The sequence below is a fragment of the Salmo trutta genome, unplaced genomic scaffold, assembly GCF_901001165.1.
Source record: "Salmo trutta unplaced genomic scaffold, fSalTru1.1, whole genome shotgun sequence".
Classification (NCBI taxonomy): Eukaryota; Metazoa; Chordata; class Actinopteri; order Salmoniformes; family Salmonidae; genus Salmo; species Salmo trutta.
Genome location: NW_021822317.1, coordinates 12,501 through 31,008, shown reverse-complemented (window position 1 = coordinate 31,008; position 18,508 = coordinate 12,501). Strand labels below are relative to the sequence as shown.

General features: G+C 48.2%; 2 protein-coding genes across 2 annotated transcripts in view; one reads left to right on the top strand and one right to left on the bottom strand.

The window, feature by feature from the left end:
- The first annotated feature begins 253 nt into the window (after positions 1 to 253).
- On the top strand, positions 254 to 985 carry LOC115181704 (proline-rich protein HaeIII subfamily 1-like). The gene has a single exon (XM_029743530.1). It carries the CDS (start codon positions 254 to 256, stop codon positions 983 to 985), a length of 732 nt encoding a protein of 243 aa, XP_029599390.1.
- A 6,199-nt stretch (positions 986 to 7,184) lies between these two features.
- LOC115181705 (sodium/hydrogen exchanger 5) overlaps positions 7,185 to 18,508 on the bottom strand; it is a gene marked incomplete at both ends in the record, with an annotated part of 15,371 nt that continues 4,047 nt past the window's right edge. The window contains 4 exon segments of the mRNA XM_029743531.1: positions 7,185 to 7,387; positions 10,091 to 10,311; positions 12,649 to 12,826; positions 13,846 to 13,924. Coding sequence (XP_029599391.1) covers positions 7,185 to 7,387; positions 10,091 to 10,311; positions 12,649 to 12,826; positions 13,846 to 13,924 — 681 coding nt within the window.

Sequence of the window (18,508 nt, the reverse complement as noted above, 5' to 3'; positions counted from 1 at the left end):
AGAGAGGGGAGGTGGGGGGGGGTGAAGAGGGAGAGAGAGAGAGCGAGAGAGAGAGAGACAGAGAGAGAGAGGGGAGGGGGGGTGAAAGAGGGAGAGAGAGAGGGGGGAGGGGGGGGTGAAAGAGGGAGAGAGAGAGAGAGAGAGAGAGAGAGAGAGAGAGAGAGAGAGACACAGAGGGAAGAAGCAAAGAAGGAGTTACAGTAGATTAGAGGAGAAATGTAAATCCTCCCGTTCACACCCAGCTCACGGCGCCATGGGGATAAACACCGAGTGTGTACAGGACACACCAGGCCCCCTCCCCAGGACACACCAGGCCCCCTCCCCAGGTCCCCTCCCCCGGACACAGGCCCCTCCCCAGGCCCCCTCCCAGGCCCCCTCCCCAGGCCCCCTCCCCAGGGCCCCCCCCCAACCGGACCCATCCCAGGCCCCCTCCCCAGGACACACCAGGCCCCCTCCCCAGGCCCCCTCCCCAGGACACACCAGGCCCCCTCCCCAGGACACACCAGGCCCCCTCCCCAGGACACACCAGGCCCCCTCCCCAGGTCCCCTCCCCAGGACACACCAGGCCCCCTCCCCAGGACACACCAGGCCCCCTCCCCAGGACACACCAGGTCCCCTCCCCAGGACACACCAGGCCCCCTCCCCAGGCCCCCTCCCCAGGACACACCAGGCAGGACACACCAGGCCCTCTCCCCAGGACACACCAGGCCCCCTCCCCAGGCCCCCTCCCCAGGACACACCAGGCCCCCTCCCCAGGCCCCCTCCCCAGGACACACCAGGCCCCCTCCCCAGGACACACCAGGCCCCCTCCCAAGGACACACCAGGCCCCCTCCCCAGGACACACCAGGCCCCCTCCCCAGGACACACCAGGTCCCCTCCCCAGGACATACCAGGCCCCCTCCCCAGGACACACCAGGTCCCCTCCCCAGGACACACCAGGTCCCCTCCCCGTGTTCTGATATCACCGGATCAACACACAGATAAACCACATCTTGATCCATGTGATTATCAATGTAGGACAACAAACAGGAGGTAGACAGCGTGTTGCATAAGGCAGAGCAAGGTCAGCCTTGGGGGGAGGGGCTAAGATCTCTCCAAGACCGTTGAGTCAACAGAAAACAAGCTTGGCTGGAACAAAAACCTGCACCCATTACACAAAAGGGGTGAGAGACTAGATGCCATGTCTTCCCAGTATGGGGACCTCCTATATATGATTATAGGTCTAATCATAGAAATACATACAGTATAAAATCCCTTTAAATTTAATAGGATCTATATGGGGATAATAGTGAAGATTCGTCGTTTCACTTTTAAAATGTATTAGCCTACTTTTTTTTTTATGCGTGTGTCATAAATACAACCAGTCATGATGTAGCTCAGTTGGTAGAGCATGACGCTTGCAACGCCAGGGTTGTGGGTTCGATTCCCACGGGGGACCAGTCCTTAGTAGTACACTACCATAGGGCCCTGGTACCACGGTCGCGTGTGGCTCAGTTGGTAGAGCATGGCGCTTGCAACGCCAGTGTTGTGGGTTTGATTCACCACGGGGGACCAGTTCTTAAAAAATGTAATAAAATGTATGCATTCACTACTGTAAGTCGCTCTGGATAAGAGCGTCTGCTAAATGACTAAAATGTCAAATGTTTTCATCTAATTGTCAAACAATTACTTCAAAAGGCTCATGTATAAGCTTCCCTTCCGCAAGTTATTCAGGGACGGCTGAACGACAAGGGGTGAGAGAATAGCTGTTACGTCTCATGTTTCTGCTTATCATTTCTGTCATTTTGGTGGAAGGCTATTTGTTAGTGAACTTGTCTATAATTCGATAAACGCAGCTTCTCTTCTGTCATTAACCTAATGTTCCTCCCAGAACACTCAATAAAAACTCCACGATCAGCAGAATGATGTCATAAATCAATAGAACGAAATCAACGCATCATCGACAAATCTAGTTGACATCGGGTAAAGTTCTCTCTTTCATTTCTGCTTCTCTCACACGGAGCGAGAACATTTGAGAAGCGATGGGAGAACAGTTGAGGAGCGGGGGAGAACATTTGAGGAGCGGGGGAGAACATTTGAGGAGCAGGGGAGAACATTTGAGGCGCGGGGGAGAACATTTGAGGCGCAAGGGAGAACATTTGAGGCGCGGGGGAGAACATTTCAGGAGCGGGGGAGAACATTTCAGGAGCGGGGGAGAACATTTCAGGAGCGGGGGAGAACATTTCAGGAGCGGGGGAGAACATTTGAGGAGCGGGGGAGAACATTTGAGGAGCAGGGGAGAACATTTCAGGAGCGGGGGAGAACATTTCAGGAGCGGGGGAGAACATTTCAGGAGCGGGGGAAAACATTTGAGGAGCGGGGGAGAACATTTGAGGAGCGGGGGAGGAACATTTGAGGAGCGGGGAGAACATTCAGGAGCGGGGGAGAACATTTCAGGGAGCGGGGGAGAACATTTGAGGAGCGGGGGAGAACATTTGAGGAGCAGGGGAGAACATTTCAGGAGCGGGGGAGAACATTTCAGGAGCGGGGGAGAACATTTCAGGAGCGGGGGAAAACATTTGAGGAGCGGGGGAGAACATTTGAGGAGCGGGGGAGAACATTTGAGGAGCGGGGGAGAACATTTGAGGAGCGGGGGAGAACATTTGAGGAGCGGGGGAGAACATTTGAGGAGCGAGGGAGAACTTTTGAGGAGCGAGGGAGAACTTTTGAGGAGCGGGGGAGAACATTTGAGAAGCAGTGGGAGAGGAGCGGGGGAGAACATTTGAGGAGCGAGGGGAGAACATTGAGGAGCGAGGGAGAACATTTGAGGAGCGAGGGAGAACAGTTGAGGAACGGGGGAGAACATTTGAGGAGCGGGGGAGAACATTTGAGGAGCGGGGGAGAACATTTCAGGAGCGGGGGAGAACATTTCAGGAGCGGGGGAGAACATTTCAGGAGCGGGGGAAAACATTTCAGGAGCGGGGGAGAACATTTGAGGAGCGGGGGAGAACATTTCAGGAGCGAGGGAGAACATTTCAGGAGCGGGGGAGAACATTTGAGGAGCGGGGGAGAACATTTGAGGAGCGGGGGAGAACATTTGAGGAGCGGGGGAGAACATTTGAGGAGCGGGGGAGAACATTTGAGGAGCGGGGGAGAACATTTGAGGAGCGGGGGAGAACATTTACGGACCTGGGAGATTTCAGTTTGACCGGTTTAAAAGAAAATGAAAAGCTGTGAAAACAATCCATCATGCTGAAAGAAATACATCATATTTCTCCATTCTGGGTCCAGAGACAAAATTAACTTTTGGTCCATAATTTTAATGCAAGGAACACCTAGTTCTGCAGGAGTTAGTATTATAATAGTCTACATGAGGTCTACAGTCAGTGTCCAGACTTCAGTTAATATTATAATAGACTACAGTCAGTGTCCAGACTTCAGTTAATATTATAATAGACTACATGAGGTCTACGGTCAGTGTCCAGACTACAGTTAATATTATAATAGACTACAGCGTGTCCAGACTACAGTTAATATTATAATAGACTACAGTCAGTGTCCAGATTCAGTTAATATTATAATAGACTACAGTCAGTGTCCAGACTTCAGTTAATATTATAATAGACTACAGTCAGTGTCCAGACTACAGTTAATATTATAATAGACTACATGAGGTCTACGGTCAGTGTCCAGACTACAGTTAATATTATAATAGACTACAGTCAGTGTCCAGACTTCAGTTAATATTATAATAGACTACATGAGGTCTACAGTCAGTGTCCAGACTACAGTTAATATTATAATAGACTACAGTCAGTGTCCAGACTTCAGTTAATATTATAATAGACTACAGCCAGTGTCCAGACTTCAGTTAATATTATAATAGACTACAGCCAGTGTCCAGACTTCAGTTAATATTATAATAGACTACATGAGGTCTACAGTCAGTGTCCAGACTTCAGGTAATATTAGAATAGACTACAGTCGGTGTCCAGACTTCAGTTAATATTATAATAGACTACAGTCAGTGTCCAGACTTCAGAGACTATTCCATCTATCAGGCTATATCCATACTGCGCCATTTGATAAATGCAAAGAGACGTCACTTACAAAACCCCCAGAAAGTGTTATGAATGACATTTAGTAATTACCATTCATTAGGCCCAAGTCTTGGAAGCTGAATTGATGGCTACATTGATGCCAGCCAGCGTCTCGGCTACTCGTCTCTGCCTTGGTAAAATGTCCGCGTTACCATCCAACTACACACCGCATTTAAGAGCATATTTCATACGTTTTCAAATCTATTCGCTCATTTTTCATGCGTCTGACATTCGGTAATGATAAATAGTGTAATAGCCTACAGTCTTCCTGAAATCTGTTTAATTATTGTGATAGGCTCACGTTTTACCGGCACGGCGTACCCTCACGATTTACCGGCACGGCGTACCCTCACGATTTACCGGCACGGCGTACCCTCACGATTTACCGGCACGGCGTACCCTCACGTTTTACCGGCACGGCGTACCCTCACGTTTTACCGGCACGGCGTACCCTCACGATTTACCGGCACGGCGTACCCTCACGATTTACCGGCACGGCGTACCCTCACGATTTACCGGCACGGTGTACCCTCACGATTTACCGGCACGGCGTACCCTCACGATTTACCGGCACGGCGTACCCTCACGTTTTACCGGTACGGCATACCCTCATGATTTACCGGCACAGCGTACCCTCACGTTTTACCCGGATCGCCTTACTTTCACCCCTGTTTCCACACACAATAGAGGTACTCACCATAGAACAGTCCTGTTACCTGACTAGGTAATACTGAGCTACCTGACTAGGTAATACTGAGTTACCTGACTAGGTAATACTGAGTTACCTGACTAGGTAATACTGAGTTACCTGACTAGGTAATACTGAGTTACCTGACTAGGTAATACTGAGTTACTTGACTAGGTAATACCGAGTTACCTGACTAGGTAATACCGAGAGCTCTGATTAGGTAATACCGAGAGCCCTGACTAGGTAATACCGAGTTACCTGACTAGGTAATACCGAGTTACCTGACAAGGTAATACCGAGTTACCTGACAAGGTAATACCGAGTTACCTGACAAGGTAATACCGAGTTACCTGACAAGGTAATACCGAGTTACCTGACCAGGTACCTACCTGCCTGGCTGTCCCCCAGCCATCCCCTGCTGTCCTACCTGCCTGGCTGTCCTCCAGCCATCCCCTGCTGTCCTACCTACCTGGCTGTCCCCCAACCATCCCCTGCTGTCCTACCTGCCTGGCTGTCCCCCAGCCATCCCCTGCTGTCCTACCTGCCTGGCTGTCCTCCAGCCATCCCCTGCTGTCCTACCTGCCTGGCTGTCCCCCAGCCATCCCCTGCTGTCCTACCTGCCTGGCTGTCCTCCAGCCATCCCCTGCTGTCCTACCTGCCTGGCTGTCCCCCAGCCATCCCCTGCTGTCCTACCTACCTGGCTGTCCCCCAGCCATCCCCTGCTGTCCTACCTGCCTGGCTGTCCCCCAGCCATCCCCTGCTGTCCTACCTGCCTGGCTGTCCCCCAGCCATCCCCTGCTGTCCAACCTACCTGGCTGTCCCCCAGCCATCCCCTGCTGTCCTACCTGCCTGGCTGTCCCCCATGGCTCCTATCCCCTATATAGTGCACTACCTTTGACCAGAGTCCTATGGGCCCTGGCCAAAAGTAACGCACTATATAGGGAATAGGGTGCCATGTCGGATAGACCCGCTCTCTGTTTGCTCACATTATCCACTATCACATTATACACTATCACACATCATCCACTATCACACATTATCCACTATCACACATCCCCTATCACACATTATCTGCTACCACACATTATCCACTACCACACATTATCCACTACCACATTATCCACTATCGCACATTATCCACTACTGCACATGATCCACTATCACATGATCCACTATCACATGATCCACTATCACACATTATCCACTATCACACATTATCCACTATCACACATTATCCAGTATCACATTATCCAGCATCATATTATCCACTACCACACATTATCCAGTACCACACATTATCCGCTACCACACATTATCCGCTACCACACATTATCCCCTATCACACATTATCCCCTATCACACATTATCCCCTATCACACATGATCCCCTATCACACATGATCCACTATCACACATTATCGACTATCACATTATTCACTATCACACATTATCCACTATCACACATTATCCACTATCACACATTATCCACTACCACACATTATCCACTACCACACATTATCCACTACCACACATTATCCACTACCACACATGATCCACTATCACACATTATCGACTATCACATTATTCACTATCACACATTATCCACTATCACACATTATCCACTATCACACATTATCCACTATCACATTATCCACTATCACACATTATCCACTATCACACATTATCCACTACCACACATTATCCACTACCACACATTATCCACTACCACACATTATCCACTACCACACATTATCCACTACCACACATTATCCACTACCACACATTATCCACTACCACACATTATCCACTACCACACATTATCCACTAGTGTATCATCCATAAATCTGCCAGAGTGACCTCTGGACAGGACACTAGTCTATCTCCTGTTTCTGTAGAGTGAGTACTCCCCCTGGACAGGACACTAGTCTATCTCCTGTTTCTGTAGAGTGAGTACTCCCCCTGGACAGGACACTAGTCTACCTCCTGTTTCTGTAGAGTGAGTACTCCCCCTGGACAGGACACTAGTCCATCTCCTGTTTCTGTAGAGTGAGTACTCCCACTGGACAGGACACTAGTCCATCTCCTGTTTCTGTAGAGTGAGTACTCCCCCTGGACAGGACACTAGTCCATCTCCTGTTTCTACAGCGTGAGGCAGCTGTTCCTTGTGTGTACAAGGTAGTTGTTGTGGAATTGGTAGATTACTTGTTAGATATTACTGCATGGTCGGAACTAGAAGCACAAGCATTTCGCTACACTTGCATTAACACCTGCTAACCATGTGTATGTGACAAATAACATTTGATTTGATTTGAGGAAAAACTCCTGGCCTTAATTAATTCCATATAGAACGATAGACCCTATTCTATTTTCTGGACTAAAATATCTCTAGTATTAAAATATCTTAGTAAATACTTTACCTGGAACATGACGGTGAAGAAGACCACTATGATGGTAGTGGCCACGAAGTAGTCTTTAGCCGGGACCCGTTCTGTGTCCAGCAGCACCACCAAGGCAAACGCCACCGCCCCTCGCAGGCCACCGTACGACATCACCACCTGGTCGATCTTGTCCAATGGGACGAGGCGGAACCAGTTCAACACCCAGGTCTGCATGACCACACCTGAAAGAGATCAGAGAGTATTGATCAGCTACAGTATATTACTTATCCCCCCCCACAACAATATAAATGATGTCATACCAATACATTGTCAGACTCATCATTGAGTACAGAGTACCATCTTGATTATTGATAAAGGGCGGCAGGGTAGCCTAGTGGTTACAGCGTTGGACTAGTAATCGAAAGGTTGCAAGTTCCAATCCTCGAGCTGACAAGGTACAAATCTGCCGTTCTGCCCCCTGAACAAGGCAGTTTAACCCACTGTTCCTAGGCCGTCATTGAAAATAAGAATTTGTTCTTAACTGACTTGCCTAGTTAAATAAAGATTAATAAAATTGATTAAGGGCAGGAGATATTCAGCCACCTTTTGGAGTTAATTGAAAGAGTGATTATTTTATCATCTAACTCTGTTTGGCATTAAAGGTTTTATAGCGGGGCCCGATCACTGATAATACATGCTGGATCCTCAAGACTCTGTTCAGTATCTGTGTGTAGAGCAAGCACCCTGACGAAAGGCTCTTTCAGACAAGCACCCTGAAGAAAGGATCTTCAGACAAGCACCCTGACGAAAGGCTGTTCAGACAAGCTCCCTGACGAAAGGCTCTTCAGACAAGCTCCCTGACGAAAGGCTCTTCAGACAAGCACCCTGACGAAAGGCTCTTCAGACAAGCTCCCTGACGAAAGGCTCTCCAGACAAGCACCCTGACGAAAGGCTCTTTCAGACAAGCACCCTGACAAAAGGCTCTTCAGACAAGCACCCTGACGAAAGGCTCTTCAGACAAGCACCCTGACGAAAGGCTCTTTCAGACAAGCACCCTGACGAAAGGCTCTTTCAGACAAGCTCCCTGACGAAAGGCTCTTCAGACAAGCACCCTGACGAAAGGCTCTTTCAGACAAGCACCCTGAAGAAAGGCTCTCCAGAAAAGCTCCCTGAAGAAAGGCTCTCCAGACAAGCACCCTGACGAAAGGCTCTTCAGACAAGCACCCTGACGAAAGGCTCTTCAGACAAGCACCCTGACGAAAGGCTCTTCCAGACAAGCACCCTGACGAAAGGCTCTTCCAGACAAGCACCCTGACGAAAGGCTCTTCCAGACAAGCACCCTGACGAAAGGCTCTTCCAGACAAGCACCCTGACGAAAGGCTCTTCAGACAAGCACCCTGACGAAAGGCTCTTCAGACAAGCACCCTGACGAAAGGCTCTTCAGACAAGCACCCTGACGAAAGGCTCTTCAGACAAGCACCCTGACGAAAGGCTCTTCAGACAAGCACCCTGACGAAAGGCTCTTTCAGACAAGCTCCCTGACGAAAGGCTCTTTCAGACAAGCACCCTGACGAAAGGCTCTTCAGACAAGCACCCTGACGAAAGGCTCTTTCAGACAAGCACCCTGACGAAAGGCTCTTCCAGACAAGCACCCTGACGAAAGGCTCTTCAGACAAGCACCCTGACGAAAGGCTCTTCAGACAAGCACCCTGACGAAAGGCTCTTCAGACAAGCACCCTGACGAAAGGCTCTTCAGACAAGCACCCTGACGAAAGGCTCTTCAGACAAGCACCCTGACGAAAGGCTCTTTCAGACAAGCTCCCTGACGAAAGGCTCTTTCAGACAAGCACCCTGACGAAAGGCTCTTCAGACAAGCACCCTGACGAAAGGCTCTTTCAGACAAGCACCCTGACGAAAGGCTCTTTCAGACAAGCTCCCTGACGAAAGGCTCTCCAGACAAGCTCCCTGACGAAAGGCTCTCCAGACAAGCTCCCTTACGAAAGGCTCTCCAGACAAGCACCCTGACGAAAGGCTCTCCAGACAAGCTCCCTGACGAAAGGCTCTCCAGACAAGGTCCCTGACGAAAGGCTCTCCAGACAAGCACCCTGACGAAAGGCTCTTCCAGACAAGCACCCTGACGAAAGACTCTTCCAGACAAGCACCCTGACGAAAGGCTCTTTCAGACAAGCACCCTGACGAAAGGCTCTTCCAGACAAGCAACCTGACGAAAGGCTCTTCCAGACAAGCACCCTGATGAAAGGCTCTTCAGACAAGCACCCTGACGAAAGGCTCTTTCAGACAAGCACCCTGACGAAAGGCTCTTCAGACAAGCACCCTGACGAAAGGCTCTCCAGACAAGCACCCTGACGAAAGGCTCTCCAGACAAGCACCCTGACGAAAGGCTCTTCCAGACAAGCACCCTGACGAAAGGCTCTTCCAGACAAGCACCCTGACGAAAGGCTCTTCAGACAAGCACCCTGACGAAAGGCTCTTCAGACAAGCACCCTGACGAAAGGCTCTTCAGACAAGCACCCTGACGAAAGGCTCTCCAGACAAGCACCCTGACGAAAGGCTCTTCAGACAAGCACCCTGACGAAAGGCTCTTTCAGACAAGCACCTTGACGAAAGGTTCTTCAGACAAGCACCCTGACGAAAGGTTCTTTCAGACAAGCACCCTGAAGAAAGGCTCTCCAGACAAGCACCCTGACGAAAGGCTCTTTCAGACAAGCACCCTGACGAAAGGCTCTTTCAGACAAAAAGTGTTGGGTCAAATAAATCCCCAGTAAGGACAGAGAAGTGCTCCTTTCTTTGTGGTTCGTAGGTCCACTCTCACCCAGGGGCTACAATCCCTGATACACAGTGGTATATTATTGCTATTCTTCTTCAGCTACATGTGGATTAACAACGTTGGGTACAGTATCAATGTTTAGTAAGGCAGCACCTACCCAGGGCCCTGAAGACGAAGATAAAGATGAGCGTACAGGAGATGAGTCCTGTGTCCCAGGCCCACTTAGACTTGTCCACGGCTGAGATGCCCAGGAAGATGAAAATGATGGTCTCGGCGATGCTGGCTAGGGTTTTCATCGTGTACTTCACCGTTGTACGAGACTTCTGGGATATGTTGGCCTCTACGTACTTGTTACAGCCGATACCACAGAACGTCATTCTGAAGGTGGAGAGAGAGAGAGAGAGAGAAAGAGGACAGGAGAGGACCAGGGTCCAGATTTACAAAACACTTTACAAAACGTTTCTTAAGAAAAAAATTAAGAAGTTCATAAGATAGTTTGTTAGTGCAATTCCTCAACAATATCGTAAGATTTAATGATTTTCTTACAAACTCCTCAAATATCTTCTTAAGATGTTTGTTGCTAGGCAACCGATTTAGCTAGCTATCTAGTTAGCAATGGCAATCATGTTAGCATATTTCCAACTGAGATGACTGTTTTTGGGTTTAAAAATAATCAATACTTAAACTTTCAGATGAAGTTTGTTAGTGAATTAAGTTAAATTGTTTTCATGAGCTGTTTTCTCTCACTGCCCTTGAGTTTAAAACAATGGTTTAGATATCTTGGAATTTAAAAACATTTCCCACAAACTTTATTTTCAAGAATATAATTTCTTAACTTTTTTGCTTAAGGAGAAACATAAGTAAACAGTGTAAGATAATTTCCAAGAACCTTTTAGAGGAATAACAACTTTGCTTAACTTTCTTCTTAAGTCTATAGTTAAGTTATAGTTATGAGAAAAAAATGGCAGTTAATTAACAAGACATTTCTTCTAAAGAAGGTTTAGAGAATCTGGGCCCAGGGCCCTAATCAATCTACACACAATACCCTATAACGGCAAAGCAAAAACAGGTTTTTAGAAATGTTTGCTAATTTATATATATTTTTAACTGAAGTATTACATTTACATAAGTATTCAGACCCTTTACTTCAGTACTTTGTTGAACCCCCTTTGGCAGCAATTAGCCTCGCGTCTTCTTGGGTATGATGCTACAAGCTTGGTACACCTGTATTTGCAACCTCCCCAGGTTGGATAGGGAGCATCGAGTTTCTCCCATTGTTCTCTACAGATCCTCTCAAGCTTTGTCAGGTTGGAAGGGGAGCGTCGCTGCACAGCTATTTTCAGGTCTCTCCAGAGATGTTCGATCGGGTTCAAGTCTGGGTTCTGGCTGGGCCACTCAAGGACATTCAAGAGACTTGTCCCGAAGCCACTCCTGCGTTGTCTTGGCTGTGTGCTTAGGGTCGTTGTCCTGTTGGAAGGGGAACCTTCACCTCAGTCTGAGGTCCTGAGCGCTTTGGAGCAGGTTTTCATCAAGGATCTCTCTGTACTTTGCTCCGTTCATTTTTCCCTCGATCCTGACTAGTCTCCCAGTTCTTGCTGCTGAAAAACATCCCCACAGCATGTTGCTGCCACCACCATGCTTCACCGTAGGGATGGTGCCAATTTTCCTCCAGACGTGACGCTTGGCATTCAGGCCAAAGAGTTCAATCTTGGTTTCATCAGACCAGAGAATCTTGTTTCTTATGGTCTGAGAGTCTTTAGGTGCCTTTTGTCAAACTCCAAGCGGGCTGTCATGGGCATTTTACTGAGGAGTGGCTTACGTTTCTCCCATCTCCACAGAGGAACTCTGGAGCTCTGTCAGAGTGACCATCGGGTTCTTGGTCACCTCCCTGACCAAGGCCCTTCTCCCCTGATTGCTCAGTTTGGCCGGGCGGCCAGCTCTAGGAAGAGTCTTGGTGGTTCCAAACTTCTTCCATTTAAGAAGGATGGAGGCCACTGTGTTCTTGGGGACCTTCAATGCAGCAGAAATGTTTTGGTACCCTTCCCCAGATCTGTGTCTCAACACAATCCTGTCTCGGAGCTCTACGGACAATTCCTTTGACCTCATGGCTTGGTTTTTGCTCTGACATGCACTGTCAACTGTGGGACCTTATATAGACAGGTGTGTGCCTTTCCAAATCATGTCCAATCAGTTGCATTTACCACAAGGTGGACTCCAATCAAGTTGTAGAAACATCTCAAGGATGATCAATGGAAACAGGATACACCTGAGCTCAATTTCGAGTCTCATAACAAAGGGTCTGAATACTTATGTAAATAAGGTATTTCAGTTTAGAATTTTTAATAAATTTGCTAATATTTTTTCTTGCTTTGTCATAATGTGTTATTGTGATGTCATAATGGGTTATTGTGTGTAGATTGCTGAGGAAAATGTTTTATTTAATAGATTTTAGAATATGGCTGTAACGTAATAAAATGTGGAAAAAGTCAAGGGGTCTGAATACTTTCAGGATGCACTGTACATATACACACTGACACACACACACACTGACACACACTGACACACACACACACACACACACACACACACACTAACGACAGCAGAATAAAAAAATACATAGAAGAAAATACATGAGCCTTATGCAACATCTTTTTGAGTGCAGACCATCACATTTTCTGTGGTGATTTCTATAACACATACTAAAGATGTACTCACGACAAGATGGCGGACAGAGAGAAGAGTTCAGCGGTGAGGTAGGCCAGGTAGACCATGAGGAAGACCAAGAGAGGCTCAATGATGCGGACCTTCTTGGTGAAACGTGTGATGAAGGCTAGGAGAGCAGCAAAGATCAGACCCACCATGGTTCCCCCAATACTGACGATGAGGAATGAGGCTGAGGAGGGAAAGGAAGGAGAGGAGGGGGGAGGAGGAAGGGTGGAGGGAGACAGGGAGGAAGAGGAGAGGGGAGGAGGAAGATGGGGAGGAGGAAGGGTGGAGGGAGACAGGGAGGAAGAGGAGAGGGGAGGAGGAAGGGTGGAGAGAGAGGGAGGAAGAGGAGTGAGGAGGAGGAAGATGGGGAGGAGGAGGGGTAGAGGGAGACAGGGAGGAAGAGGAGAGGGGAGGAGGAGGAGGGGGAAGGGTGGAGGGAGACAGGGAGGAAGAGGAGGAAGATGAGGAGAAGGAGGGGTAGAGGGAGACAGGGAGGAAGAGGAGAGGAAGAAGATGGGGAGGAGGAGGAATGGTGGAGGGAGACAGGGAGGAAGAGGAGAGGGGAGGAGGAAGATGGGGAGAAGGAGGGGTAGAGGGAGACAGGGAGGAAGAGGAGAGGAGGAAGATGGGGAGGAGGAGGAAGGGTGGGGAGAGAGGGAGGAAGAGGAGAGGGGAGGAGGGAGATGGGGAGGAGGAGGAGGAAGGGTAGTGGGAGACAGGGAGGAAAACGAGAGGGGAGGAGGAAGATGGGGAGGAGGAGGAAGGGTGGAGGGAGACAGGGAGAAAGAGGAGAGGGGAGGAGGAAGATGGGGAGGAGGAGGAAGGGTAGAGGGAGACAGGGAGGAAGAGGAGAGGGGAGGAGGAGGAGGGGGAAGGGTGGAGGGAGACAGGGAGGAAGAGGAGAGGGGAGGAGGAAGATGGGGAGAAGGAGGGGTAGAGGGAGACAGGGAGGAAGAGGAGAGGAGGAAGATGGGGAGGAGGAGGAAGGGTGGAGGGAGACAGGGAGGAAGAGGGGGAGGAGGAGGAAGATGGGGAGGGAGAGAGAGGAAGGGTGGAGGGAGAGGGGAGGAGGAAGAGGGGAGGCACAGGGGAAGTGGGAGAGTCTTTAGGTTGAGAGACAGGAAATCAGGAGAGGGTCTCATAGTGTACGTGTAAATAAACTACAGCTAACAGACTACAGCTAATAACAGAACACATCCTCACCCACTCCTTTGAAATAGTCAGCTGTCTGAACATTCTCAGGGCCCACCTCCACGAAGGACATGTACACCTTATACAACACCTGCAGAGAAGGACAAATTACATCATCAGTAGATTGTCTTTGTAACTCTCTCCATAACACAATGCGTTCTCTATACAGGTGGGTGTTACTTATTGGTAGTGTACAGCACACTGCAGGCCTGGGGTTGGTTATAACTCTGATCCACTATTAAAGGCCTGGGGTTGGTTATAACCCTGATCCACTATTAAAGGCCTGGGGTTGGTTATAACCCTGATCCACTATTAAAGGCCTGGGGTTGGTTATAACCCTGATCCACTATTAAAGGCCTGGGGTTGGTTATAACTCTGATCCACTATTAAAGGCCTGGGGTTGGTTATAACCCTGATCCATTATTAAAGGCCTGGGGTTGGTTATAACCCTAATCCACTATTAAAGGCCTGGGGTTGGTTATAACCCTGATCCACTATTAAAGGCCTGGGGTTGGTTATAAGCCTGATCCACTATTAAAGGCTTGGGGTTGGTTATAACCCTGATCCACTTTTAAAGGCCTGGGGTTGGGTATAACCCTGATCCACTATTAAAGGACTGGCGTTGGTTATAACCCTGATCCACTGTTAAGGGTCTGGGGTTGGTTATAACACTGATCCACTATTAAAGGCCTGGGGTTGGTTATAACCCTGATCCACTATTAAAGGCCTGGGGTTGGTTATAACCCTGATCCACTATTAAAGGCCTGGGGTTGGTTATAACCCTGATCCATTATTAAAGGCCTGGGGTTGGTTATAACCCTGATCCACTATTAAAGGCCTGGGGTTGGTTATAACCCTGATCCACTATTAAAGGCATGGGGTTGGTTATAAGCCTGATCCACTATTAAAGGCTTGGGGTTGGTTATAACCCTGATCCACTATTAAAGGCCTGGGGTTGGGTATAACCCTGATCCACTATTAAAGGCCTGACGTTGGTTATAACCCTGATCCACTGTTAAGGGTCTGGGGTTGGTTATAACACTGATCCACTATTAAAGGCCTGGGGTTGGTTATAACCCCGATCCACTATTAAAGGCCTGGGGTTGGTTATAACCCTGAACCACTATTAAAGGCCTGGGATTGGTTAAAACCCTGATCCACTATTAAAGGCCTTGGGTTGGATATAACCAATCCTCACCACGGGCTGCACAGCGTAGAGTAGAGTAGAAGTGCTGATCTAGCATCAGTTTAGCCTAGGATCTAGGCTCAGCGCTCCTACTCTGAAACGGTTGATCCATACAGACGACAGTGGTTGGCGTCAGCGCTTGGCTCTTCTGCAGTTTAATCTTCCCCGTAAACCAACATACAGTAGGCTGGGTTTCTCTCCTCACATTTTTACATTTACATTTTAGTCATTTAGCAGATGCTCTTATCCAGAGCGACTTTCAGTAGTGAATGCATACATTTCATACATTTTTTTTTTCTGTGCTGGCCCCCCGTGGGAATCGAACCCACAACCCTGGCGTTGCAAACACCATGCTCTACCAACTGAGCTACAGGGTGTGGTAGCAACACTATACAAAGCAGAGGGCCTGAAATCCTAGGTTACATCCCCAAATAGCACCCTATTCTCAAGTCAGTGCACTAAAAAAAAGGGGAATTAGGGTTCCATTTGGGACGCAGATCATAGTGTCCGGGGTGACGGTGTTAACTTCACAACTCACTAGACCAAAAAAAGAGTTAAAGACCGTAGAAACAGTTCCGTGAGTTAATAAAAACTTTCAAAAAAGAGACCGAACGGCAACAAGTCGGTTGTGTTGTGCTGATACACCAGAGAACAAAGAGATATGAGAGAGAGGTTTTATTTTTAAGTGTTCAGCACTAGAATGTTACTGTGTTCACACGCAACAATGTAAATAGACTTTCTAATGCGTCTAACGGCCTATTCTGAAAAACCCCTTGAGCAAAGCCGCTTAGATTTCTCATCAAATAAGCCTGAGCTTGAGACCTGGGGGGGGGGGACGGATTACGGTTAACCAGACCTGGGTTCAAATAGTGTTTGCTTTAGGCTTCGCGCGCCAGGTGGACATGGTTTTAAACATTTCAGACTTTTCCATCGGTTCAATCGTAAACGGACAAGCTCAATCAAGCACAGATACAGTGTTTGGAAAATGATTTCAAATTGTATTTAAACCCAGGTCGGTTTGTGGCTAGCTAACAGGGCCCCTTGCTAGCCCCTCAGTCCTAGCCTGCTGATCCATATAGCTAGCAGGACAAGACTGTAACTACCAATTAGATATCACGAAATTTGGGGAGAAAAAGGGGTACAAAAATCAAATATAATTGTAAAAGCTCTGCAGAATGTAAATACCCGTGTTGTTGTTATTGCTGTGCAGCATCGATGCTGACCAGGTGAATACTAGTCTTGTTGTTATTGCTGTGCAGCATCGATGCTGACCAGGACAATACTAGTCTTGTTGTTATTGCTGTGCAGCATCGATGCTGACCAGGTGAATACTAGTCTTGTTGTTATTGCTGTGCAGCATCGATGCTGACCAGGTGAATACTAGTCTTGTTGTTATTGCTGTGCAGCATCGATGCTGACCAGGACAATACTAGTCTTGTTGTTATTGCTGTGCAGCATCGATGCTGACCAGGAGAATACTCGTCTTATTGTTATTGCTGTGCAGCATCGATGCTGACCAGGACAATACTAGTCTTGTTGTTATTGCTGTGCAGCATCGATGCTGACCAGGACGATACTAGTCTTGTTGTTATTGCTGTGCAGCATCGATGCTGAACAGGTGAATACTAGTCTTGTTGTTATTGCTGTGCAGCATCAATGCTGACCAGGTGAATACTAGTCTTGTTGTTATTGCTGTGCAGCATCGATGCTGACCAGGAGGATACTAGTCTTGTTGTTATTGCTGTGCAACATCGATGCTGACTAGGAGAATACTAGTCTTGTTGTTATTGCTGTGCAGCATCTATGCTGACCAGGACAATACTCGTCTTGTTGTTATTGCTGTGCAGCATCGATGCTGACCAGGAGAACATTTGGATCCCATTTCAGAGTGTTGAGATTTGCCAATAGAAGAGGGATTGGACACTGAACCTAGAGAATTATTCCCTACAGAGAGTAGATTATTAAACTGGCCCAGAGTTGAGGGTATTCATGGAGCTGTGTGAATCCCTCCTCTTCAGATGACCAGGGTATTCATGGAGCTGTGTGAATCCCTCCTCTTCAGATGACCAGGGTATTCATGGAGCTGTGTGAATCCTCTTCAAATGACCAGGGTATTCATGGAACTGTGTGAATCCCTCCTCTTCAGATGACCAGGGTATTCATGGAGCTGTGTGAATCCTCTTCAAATGACCAGGGTATTCATGGAACTGTGTGAATCCCTCCTCTTCAGATGACCAGGGTATTCATGGAGCTGTGTGAATCCCTCCTCTTCAGATGACCAGGGTATTCATGGAGCTGTGTGAATACCTCCTCTTCAGTTGATCAGGGTATTCATGGAGCTGTATGAATCCCTCTACAGATGACCTGGGTATTCATGGAGCTGTGTGAATCCCTCCTCTTCAGATGACCAGGGTATTCATGGAGCTGTGTGAGTATCTCCTCTTCAGATGACCAGGGTATTCATGGAGCTGTGTGAATCCCTCCTCTTCAGATGACCAGGGTATTCATGGAGCTGTGTGAATCCCTCCTCTTCAGATGGCCAGGGTATTCATGGAGCTGTGTGAATCCGTCCTCTTCAGATGACCAGGGTATTCATGGAGCTGTATGAATCCCTCCTCTTCAGTTGACCAGGGCATTCATGGAGCTGTGTGAATCCCTCCTCTTCAGATGACCAGGGTATTCATGGGGCTGTGTGAATCCCTGCTCTTCAGTTGACCAGGGTATTCATGGAGCTGTGTGAATCCCTCCTCTTCAGATGACCAGGGTATTCATGGAGCTGTGTGAATCCCTCTTCAGATGACCAGGGTATTCATGGAGCTGTATGAATCCCTCCTCTTCAGATGACCAGGGTATTCATGGAGCTGTATGAATCCCTCTTCAGTTGACCAGGGTATTCATGGAGCTGTATGAATCCCTCTTCATTTTACCAGGGTATTCATGGTGCTGTATGAATCCCTTTACAGATGACCAGGGTATTCATGGAGCTGTGTGAATCTCTCCTCTTCAGAAGACCAGGGTTTTCATGGAGCTGTGTGAATCCCTCCTCTTCAGATGACCAGGGTATTCATGGAGCTGTGTGAATCCCTCCTCTTCAGATGACCAGGGTATTCATGGAGCTGTGTGAATCCGTCCTCTTCAGATGACCGAGGGTATTCATGGAGCTGTGTGAATCCCTCCTCTTCAGATGACCAGGGTATTCATGGAGCTGTGTGAATCCTCTTCAGATGACCAGGGTATTCATGGAGCTGTGTGAATCCCTCCTCTTCAGTTGACCAGGGTATTCATGGAGCTGTATGAATCCCTCTACAGATGACCAGGGTATTCATGGAGCTGTATGAATCCCTCTTCAGATGACCAGGGTATTCATGGAGCTGTGTGAATATCTCCTCTTCAGATGACCAGGGTATTCATGGAGCTGTGTGAATCTCTCCTCTTCAGATGACCAGGGTATTCATGGAGCTGTGTGAATCCCTCCTCTTCAGATGACCA